General features: G+C 43.3%; 1 protein-coding gene across 1 annotated transcript; it reads left to right on the forward strand.

Moving 5' to 3' along the window:
* Nucleotides 1-44: 44 nt before the first annotated feature.
* On the forward strand, nucleotides 45-1,426 carry GON7 (GON7 subunit of KEOPS complex). The gene is made up of 2 exons (XM_006133666.4): nucleotides 45-398; nucleotides 1,111-1,426. Exons 1-2 carry the CDS (start codon nucleotides 188-190, stop codon nucleotides 1,218-1,220), a joined length of 321 nt encoding a protein of 106 aa, XP_006133728.2. The 5' UTR covers nucleotides 45-187; the 3' UTR covers nucleotides 1,221-1,426.
* The last annotated feature ends 8,871 nt before the right edge of the window (nucleotides 1,427-10,297 follow it).

Genomic DNA, 10,297 nt, shown 5'->3' on the forward strand with positions numbered 1-10,297 from the left:
CAACCCCGCGAGAATTTGATGGCGCGCGATTCGATGAGGTTCTTGGCGGGTGTGGGGGGGTGAGTTTGAAGGGATCGTTTCCTCGTGGGCGGGTGCGTCCTGAGGGCTTCCGGGTTAGGGCCGATAGGATGGATTCCGATTGGTCGGCTCCGCTGCCGCTCTCCGCCCCTTAGGCCGGGTTGCGGGCATGGAGCTGCGGGCGGAGCTGACCGGGCGCGACGGGCAGAAGCGGCCGCTTTGCGTGCGCTGCCAGCCTGAGGCCGGCGCCGGCGGGGAGCTCCGGGGGCTGCTGCGCGGCCTTTCCCAGCTACAGGAGCAGGTCACGGCGCTGCTCGCGCCCCTAGTGGAGCAGGAGAGCGGACGGCTCGCGGGGGCGGACACCGGAGCGGGGCCGCAGGGTGAGTGACGCGCGAGCGGCGCCTGGAGTCAGTGGCGGGGCTGGGTGGCTCCGAGCGCCGGGTGCGAGGGGAGCCTAGTGTTCGTGAGGGAGCCGGCTCCACTCTCCGGGGGCTGCCCGGGGAGACGCGTGTGTCCGAGGCAGGGTGTGTAACTGCGCGGCGCCCTCTTTTGACTCAGACCTCGGGTTTTCTGCCCACGGGTCAGGGGCTTGCACCGGCTCTCCTCCCCCCCCCCCCTTGCTACATGCGAGGGCGCAGAAGGCTGGAGAATCAACTAGATTATTCTGTTCCAACAATAGAAAAACCAGCGAAACTATTGAACCTTTTCCACAAGAGTCATTTCTAGAGGGTCGGAGCTATCACCAGCCCTGTGCTCGAGGAAATAGCAACATAACATTGAGACTTGCGGTCCCCTTTGCCAATAGTTAAAGCGGTGTGTTTGAACTTTTGTCTGTACCCTACACACATTCTGCACTGACGTCCACACAACAAAATGGCATTGAGAAGCAGATAAACAGAGAATATGGAAGTTTCATAAATAACTTTTTTGTTTCCTGTGGGACTGTAAATCATTTATACTTCAACCACAGCTAATCTAGATAAACACTTTCCAGGTGCCTCTCTCTGTCTTGTAACCCATTCTGGTTTTTTCTTCCTTGGTAAATGGATTTTTAAGAATTTTTTTATTAATCTGTACTGTAATTTTTAAAAGGTGATGTTGGGGAGGAAGAGGAGGAGGAGGAAGATGAAGAAAATAGCACTGATGTCAAAACACGTGTGGATGGACCGCCTTTAAAACGGACAAAAATTCAGTGTTCTTAACTGTTGCCTTAAAAACTATTTAAATTTGTAAAGAAGACTTCACTTGTCAATGTACATATTGCATAGTTATATCTCTAGAAAAAACAACTATTTTTGGAAACTAGACAACTACATTTGTTTCTTTTGGTTATGTTTTAGAAGGGAAATGCCTTTTTACTTTTCTGATACTTAACAATACGAATAAAATACTTGGACAAAAAAGAGAATGAGGTGTTGCGTAGTAGACTCTTTTATATGGAGAGAAATTCTTAAATGTTTGAGGGGAAGAAAATGTGGATTGCCACTGTCGAGAGGGATCTTTAAAAAGATTCAAACCCACAAACCTTAGTGGCCACATTGTTTGTATTTATCTCTTTACTAAAGTCATGAGTAGTTTAGATCTGTTATTTTACACTACTTCTAGGTTCCCTGTGTGTTTTTTTTGACACTCTTAAATGGTAATTTACTCAATTTTTAAAAAACACACAAGTTACTATTGCTGAAATATTAAACTACAAAATAGGAACTAATAATTTCTTATAAGGGTGTTATTGATAGGAGACTGTATAAATTAACTGGAGTATTCCACACTTGCTTAAATATATTGGCAAGGAACTACAGGTTGAACCTTCAAAAGTCTGGGACTTGTGGTCTGGCAACATCTGTGGTCCAGCAGGATCGTGAATATTGCCAGACTAGAGAGCCCTGGCTGACCATGGTCAGAAGTGCAGCCTGGGCTGTGCTGTCATTGGGGAGTGCATTCCCAGCTGGGCTGGAGCTGTAGGAAGCACAGTCCTGGCCAGGGCTGATGGCAAGGAGTGCAGACCCACCTGGGGCTGGCACAGTGGGGGGGTCACAGCCCCACCTGGGGCTGGAGGCAACAGGGCTGGCTGGCAGCAAGGAACGCAACCCCGGCCACAGCTGGCGGTGAAGAGCATGGGCCAAGGCTGGAATCAGCGGGGTCAGAATCTGGGCTCACAGCCCTGGATGGCGCTGTGGGGGGTTCAGCCTCAGCCAGGGTTGGAGATGGTGGGGCCGGCCCCTGTCTGGGGCTGGCATGGTGGGGAATGCAGCCCCGGTCACAGTTGGCATGGTGAAGGGCTAGAGGAAGCGGCAGGGAACGCAGCCCTGGCTGGGAGCAGAGCCTATAGCTGGGTAGGGAGCTTTAACTCCAGAAAACTCTGTGTTTTGGGACCACTCAGGTCCCAAGTGTGTCGAACAAGGGAGGTTATACCTGTAGCTGTTTAGCTTTACAAGAAGTCTAGAGGATAAAAGATCTGTTTATGGTGTTGGGTCTCAGAAGTATTTGTGTTTAACACATACCTATGCATATGTCTTGTAAAGTTATTTGAAAACAGAACAGTGGGGCTTTGGGTATCACTATCATTCAAATAAATATATAATATGCCATAATTTTATATGGCTTCTAAAACATGAAATTAAACCAAAACATGCAAGAAATTGTCAGGAGCATTGTCAGTTATGTAACACCAACACGGATTTCTCTATCTTAAACATAACTTCATAACTACATTGTAAGGATGAATAGAGTTAAAAATCTTTGTAGTTCTTAGTAGTGTTGTATAAAAATTTACCTTTATTTGTATATAGGCATTAAGTATGGTAAGCATCGTCAGATTTGCGACTTACTCAGATCAGATGCATGTTATCAACTAATAACTAGTTTTGTGTTAGCCATTTTGTGAGATGTGAATAAACTGCATTTATAGGATTCCCCGTATAAACCATTCATTACTTCACTCTAACTAGAACAAAGCGCAGTAATTAGTGACACATCCTATCTGGCTAAGGGGTTTGCTTTGCCACCTATCATTAGTGTTTTAAAAACAAATTGGGAGTATCAAGGTCTATGTGTCTTCCTTTTTGGGGTTATAGAGACACTGCATAAGTAGAGTTTTCTTTATTTGCTTTTTTTTCATGGTGGCTGGTGTATTCTGTTTGACAGAAAAGCTTTAATCTGTGTTTTTTTTGTTTTGTTTTTATACTGCCATGCTGCAATGGCTAGTGAATACTGTGATCACTGCTCTTCTTTGGCTTATACTGGTTTGACCTCCAGTATTCTTGGACCAGGGAGTGCTGACTAGGAACTCCAGCAGCAAGAAGGCTGGCGGGGCTGGGACTGGTGCAGAGCCCTGGTAGTGCAGCAGGGACCACGCAGGGCTGGGGACGTGGCAGTCGCAGCAGCCCTGGGAGCAGGGTAGGAACTGGGGTAGTCCAGGCTCCTGGAGCCATAGCAGCCAGGCAGGGGGCGCAGCTGGGGCCGGCAGCATAGAGGGAAAGTGGTCTAAGGAGCTGGTAGCAAGGAACCACCTCTGACCAGTCCAGGACAACAGAATGTGTCAGATCAGATCCTGAAGCTGCTGGACCAGATAGGTCTAACCTCTATTAAATATATGAAGAATGCATGCAGTCAGTCTGTGTTAAAACAAGCTGTCATTATTACCCCATCTCGATCTCCCATTTTATTCCACCAGCTTGTTTTTTTTTTCACTAACAAAATGTTGTGCAGGCAGCTGTGCAAGTGGAGCGCTGCTCATGATGTTCTTTATTCCATTAAAATGGATGCTTTGCAGATCCAGTGGTCTGCATGCACAAAGAAGCTTGCCTTTAGATTATAAATCCTTTTGGAACGGACTGTCTTGTACATGTTTGTGCTAGGCCCAGCACAAAGGGGTCCTAACCCAGTTGGTGGTTGGTGATACAGTCTGCTATATATTTTAGAGAGTTTGTGCATCTGTCCATCTGTGAGTCCGTTTGTTCAAGAACGCCTCCAAAATAAGAGCTAAACCACCAAATTTGGTAAGCAGCTTTGTCTTATCATAAGTTAAAGCAAGGTCAGGGTTTGGGTGTGCTGGGGCAATGGAACGTGTGCAGAATGCTATTTTTTCACGACAAAGGAAAAGTGATACAGACGTTTTTATTTTAGAAGGGGATGATAAATGGTGTTAATGACAGTACATAAAGATGTTCAAGTTCTATATAACAGTTATATTGGATATATTTATTCAAGGATAGGAGTATAGTTCAGTGACCTAGACAAATTCGAGGATTGGTCCCAAAGAAATCTAATGAGGTTCAATAAGAACAAGTGTGGCATCCTGTATTTAGGATGGAAAAATCACATGCCCTGCTCCAGGCAGGGGACCAATAGGCTAAGGCTGTGCTCCCTGGGGCTCTTGCTGCCTTCCCTCCACCCCACCCCTGTGGTCATTCATGAACATAACTATCCCTGCTATCACACTCCCTCCCTTTCTGTTGGATGTGTGTGAAATGTAATTGTTTCACATCACATATAAGTTTTGCAGGAAAAGGACCTGGGGGTTACAATAGATGAGCTGGCTATGAGTCAATAGTATGCCCTTATTGCCAAGGAGGCTAATGGCATAGGGCTGCATGAGTTGGAGCATTGCCAGCAGATAAAGAGAAGTGATTATTTCCTCTGTTTGGTACTAGTGAGACCACATCTGGAGTACTGTGTCCAGTTTTGGGCCCTCCTCCCCCACCACAGAACGGGGATTTGGACAAATTGGAGAGAATCCAGCAGAGTGCAATGAAAATGATGAGGGAACTGGCGCACATGACTTATTTGCAGAGACTGAGGTAACTTGCTTTAGTCTGCAGAAGAGTGAGAGGCGGTTTGATAGCAACCTTCAGCTACCTGAAGTGAGAGCCAGGCTATTCTCAGTGGTGGCAGATGTCATGAGTAGGGATGGGTAGCTATTGGGTAATAAAATAGTGGACTCTGTAGTTGGGGGAGGGTCGGGGGCAGCAGCCAGGGTGCTCTGGCCTTGCTCCTTGGATGCCAGGCAGGAGCCAGTCTAAAAAACAGAAGCTGCTGAGAAGGAGCAGGGGAGGCTGTCATAGCAGCCTCCCCTGCTCTCCCCCCTCCTGCTGCTGCCTCTAACAGAGGCAGCAGTGCGGAGAGGGGGGTATGTGGTTTTTAAACAGGCTTCCCACAGCACCAGCTCCCCACAGCACTAGTTCCTGCTTCTCTTCCCCGCCCTCCTCCCCCACCACCACCACCCCTTGCTGCTTCTGACACAGAGGCAGCGAGGTGGGGATGGAAGTAGTCAACTAGATTAACTGATAAGACTAGTCTTATCAGGTTGTTGACTATTTGCTTAATCCCTAAACATGAGAAGTAGCAATGGTCTCAAGATGCAGTGAAAGAGGTCTAGGTTAGATATTTCACTAGCAGGGTGCTGAAGCACTGGAATGGGTTGCCTAGAGAGGTGGCAATATCTTAATCTTTAGTGTTTTTTAAGGACAGGTTTGACAAGGCCCTGGCTGGAATGATATAGTTGAAGTTGGTCACTTTGAGCAGGAGGTTGGCTTAAAGGACCTTGTGAGGTCTCTTCCAACCCTAATCTTTTATGATATGGTTGCAAGGTAGTAACTTTATTCAGTGAAAACCTGGGACAAGAGAAGAGCAACAGTGAACTCATCTGATGCTGCAGATGATTAGCACCAGGCAAAACGTCAAACTATACATTTTAACTGATTCTAAATACCTTTATGATAGTATGGCATTTAAGACCATGACTATTCTATCAGTGGAGGCTATGTAGATTTTAATAACTTACATGCTCCTTGTGTTCTCATGGAAAGTGGATGATGCTGGTTTGATCAGAGTGGAATGTCATCTCCATCAAGTTAGTTGACTATGCTTTGCTCAGACTCTGCAATGTAGTGTATGACAAGGACCCTGTATATTATGTAGCTGAGATACTGGTATGTGATTCTACAGCTTTCATTTTAAAAAAATTTCTGACCCTCATGATTTTCAAGGTTATCATTGCAATATGAACAGAGTACAAATGGATGCTTACTTGAGTTGTAAGGTGCCTGAACCAAACTGACCTGTTAATACCACCAAGTTTGCAATAAAATCCAGTGTTGCGAACAAAGAATTTGCATTTTTCCAAGAGGCTGTGGAATTGTTTACTGTAGTCAGCTATCTGAGGTGAGGGTTTCTTCCATACCTAGCTACTATGTGCCTGCATTGCACCCCACCTTTTCCTACCAATGTTGAGTGACTGGATATGTTCCCTTTAATATCTCCGGGTATCTGATAGGAGGGAATTGGCCACTACACTAAGAATCCAGAGTTTGGAGATAGTGAGAGAGGCTGGTTAACTGTACTGCCTTGAAAACAGAGCAACCAAAGACAAAAATGAACGGATACTGTTGGCTACAAGTTTCCCATCCCTCTGGTGTATAAAGACAATGTTATGAATGAGGCTTCCTGAATAATGTAGGAGCTCAGGTCTGTGGAATTGGCCAAAGTAGAGAATATGTAGCAGGGAAAGGTCCCAGCTGTGGGATGCTACCCTGCTAAAAATAGCTGGCTATGTGGGGAAGGCACTACTTGACTGTAGAGAGCTGAGTAGGGTACAGAGTTGCATGTCTTTTCTTCTCTAAGAAGAGCTATATTGTCAAAACTGCTACTTTTACCTGTGCTAGGGGTGGATGTACTATGTGTACTCTATGTGCTGCTGTAAGGAGCATCCAAAAAGAGAACCTTGTTTCTGGGCATGTTGGTCAGAATATTTTAAAAAAATTTTACTCTGAAACTAAGTCCTTGTATCTCTAGGTGCCACCCTAAGTTCAGCTCAGCTAAGGGACCAAAGACTACCACTTAAGCACAAACATAACTGTCCTTTTTCCCCCAAACTCACCACTCCAAATGTTTTTCTGGGCTTGTTGTTTGTGTCTGTGTTGCTAATACCCTTTCTGCCAACTACCTTGCCTGTTTTATCCATGCTCTGGGCCTCTTTTCTGGAACCACTGGGTAACTCTGATGTAGTCTTTTGTCACTTTTGCAGGCTTCCTCAGTTCCCCTTTACCCAGTTGAGTCATTGCTGAGCTCCTATGTAACTGCCTGGCTGAACAGCTGTCTTATCACTCTCTCCTAACTTTGCCCTAGCATCTGTCCAATATGATCTTGTGTTTATTCCCTCTCCATTGCTGCTGCCAGAACCTATTGCCCTAACAGCCATTGCTTCTTATCCAGAGTAAATAATGGAGAGAGGAAGTGTTGGTCCATAATGAAAAATATTCTACTGTAATGTAATGAATTCACTCAGGGAAGTGCTGAGTAGCCTACATTTGAAGACTAGTGGATAAGCGCAGTCTTGAGACCAACATTAAGAAGTGGCATCAGCAAAGTGGGTAACATTATGCAATGGAATGGAGAATACAGATAGAGTACAATAGATGCATTTAATACTAACCTAAGTGCTATCTCACTTCTTAAAGGTGAGTTCAAGATCATATGGGGGAAAGAATTCATGCACTAAGTTGATCTGTTGAATTTCAAACTTCAGTGAGAATTACAATCGATTTCTTCCCCCAGCTAACAAAAATCCAAACCAGAAAAATTTTAAAGGTTTTATTGTTTAAAAAAGTTATTCATTCACAATGCATTTAAGACACAAAAAATAAGTTCCAGAAATGCATTCTTAAAAAACAGTAGCAATTATAAGATGCTCAAGTTGCTAGTTTAGACAATAACTCAGTCACTTGCACGAGCTGAGCTTGCATTCTAGGTCTTCAGTAGAACCATAGCTGACGCAAACTTTAAAAGGATAAACATGTGGTGTTAGTTAAAACAATTCTTTTTTCATGCATTAGTTTACACCATGCATGTGTAGTGAGGTCAGACTCTAGAGTTGGTAGTTAATATACATTCTTAAGGCTAAGAGAAGGGCAGACTCCACTTTTACAAGTTTTAGATCAGACACAATGATTAACAAAGATGTGACGAGAGACCCAAGAATCAGCTACAATATGTATGCCAGAAATAGGCATGGGAAAAGCCTTGTACTGACTGGCATCTCAAACAACTTTATTTTTTAAGACTTCTTTAAAACTTAGGTATTACATTGGAACCCATGAGTTATGAACATCTCACAATTGGAGATGCAACTCTGAATAAAACAATTGTTCTTCCAAAAGTTTACAACTGAAACTGATGCAGAAGAAAAATGCTGCTTTTTTTTTTTGAAGTTTACATTTAACAGTACTGTATCTTCTCCCCCAGCCCCTTCACTGCTGCTGCCTGATTGTGTACATCCAGTTCCAAGTAAGAGGTGTGGTTGACTGGTCAGTTTGCAACTCTGGTGTTTGTAAATTTGAACCTCTACTATGCCAACTACCTTGAAATATATAGGATTTCATGGCTCTCATTTGCTCTTGTACAGCAGTTCCTATTTTCCATTGTAAGTTTTAAAACCTGTAGTTTTATTCCCATGATCTTAATTATATTCTTCATAGGAGCTGTTCTCTGATGAACAATGTGACTGAAAAGAAGCTTTTGTTCCATAATTATGAATGTGGAAACTTACAATAATTTTCCACCTATTAAAAATTTTCTGTATATAAAGTCAAATGATAAAATTTTAAAACTGTAAAGTTATACGATTTCTAGAGGAAAGAATCTATGCTAAAAGCTACTAGATTTAACTTGAATGCAAGAACTCCCTAGTAACTCATTAGGGAGTATCTAATAGCCATGTTTTAGACAACTTGATCTTCATTTTGATTTACCTACTCTGTATTTTAAGAATGTCTGTGACAACTCCCTTGGTGTTAGAAAAAGTAGTTACTAATTCCTTGCTTTTTCTATGATCCTGTTGTCTAACCCCGTCAGAAGTGGTGTGGACAGTAGAAGGACAAAAATATTGAACAATCTCAGCACTAGCCCTCTTAGGATCAAATAAATATTCAATAAATAGCTTCAATTGTTAATGCTCAAGCATTTCTGTGCATAGCTATTTCCAGTGTAGATATGTTTTGGATCCAGTAGATAGATAATTCTGCTTTCTTCCATGAACATCAACTGCTGAAATTATTACTGTATGCTGTCCCCATCCAAAAAGGCTCAGCCTATTATACAGAAGTGATGACTGATCTGTGAAAGGCCACTTGATTGCTTGACACTGAATCAGACTTCCCTTTTTGTAGCTTCCTCCTTTTGTAAGCCATTCTTTTGCAAAGACTCCTACCTACAGAGGCATAGATCTAATTTCTTTATGCCTGGCAACTTCAGTGTATATTTTTAAAATTACAGACCTATCAGCACCATGGATCAAACTCTTATTCAATAGGTTATAAGAGAAAATAATTAAAACTTGTTGAACAAGACTGAATTTTCAGAGTTGAAGACAGAGGTTGCATGAGCCATGTATCCTTCTTGACATGGTTTGCTTGTCCAGGAATGTAGGTAGAGAAACATTCTACAAAGTACTGTGGAAACAACCAGACTATTTGGGATTTCTACCAGCCAATGCATAGAAATATCCTGATAGTTTAACTAGGAAACTATCAAAAGGAATTATTCAAGGTAGTGCTAGACATCTGTTGCCATTTCAGTGAATGGAACTATTCTGTGGTGAATGCATGGGACCCTATGAAAAGATAGACAGTAGGATACTCATTTTAGAAGTATAGAAAATAACTTTATATAGGTTAAAACTGATAGTGAGAAATTTAGCTCAGGCTATTAAAGCTCTGCTTCTGGTCCCATGTTCAGTTCTTAGCACCACTGCTGGCATTTAAAAACCACACCAAACAATTTCTCCAAATGTAAATGAAAGATTAGTGCAGGACTGAGTCTTCTAGAAGGCAGAAGTAGTAGGCCCAAGACAAGTAGTCTTAAATAATGCTGAAAGGAGAGCTAAAAGGAGAAGTAACTGTAGTCTCCTAACATCCATGCAGTCACAGAATCAGGATGTTTCTGCTATAGCATTACAGCAGATCATTCTAATGGAGTTCACACATAAGTAACATAAAAAGACATATAAACTCCCTGTCTTGGGCCTACTGCTTCTGCCTTCTAGAAGATGCAGTCCTGTACTGATTTCACATTCAGGTTATCTTGACAAGGGTTAGAAAAATTTAGTGTTTGCCAAACAATGGGTTCTCAGTGGGTAAATGGTGCTCTTGCAATCTGCTACTGAGTTTGGTTAGTGAGCACTCCTCAACTTAAGAACAGCAGTACTGGGTCAGACCAAAGGTCCACCCAGCCCAGTAGCCTGTCTGCCGACAGTGGCCATGACCAGGTGCCCCAGAGAGGG

Source organism: Pelodiscus sinensis, chromosome 4, assembly GCF_049634645.1.
Source record: "Pelodiscus sinensis isolate JC-2024 chromosome 4, ASM4963464v1, whole genome shotgun sequence".
Lineage (NCBI taxonomy): Eukaryota > Metazoa > Chordata > Testudines > Trionychidae > Pelodiscus > Pelodiscus sinensis.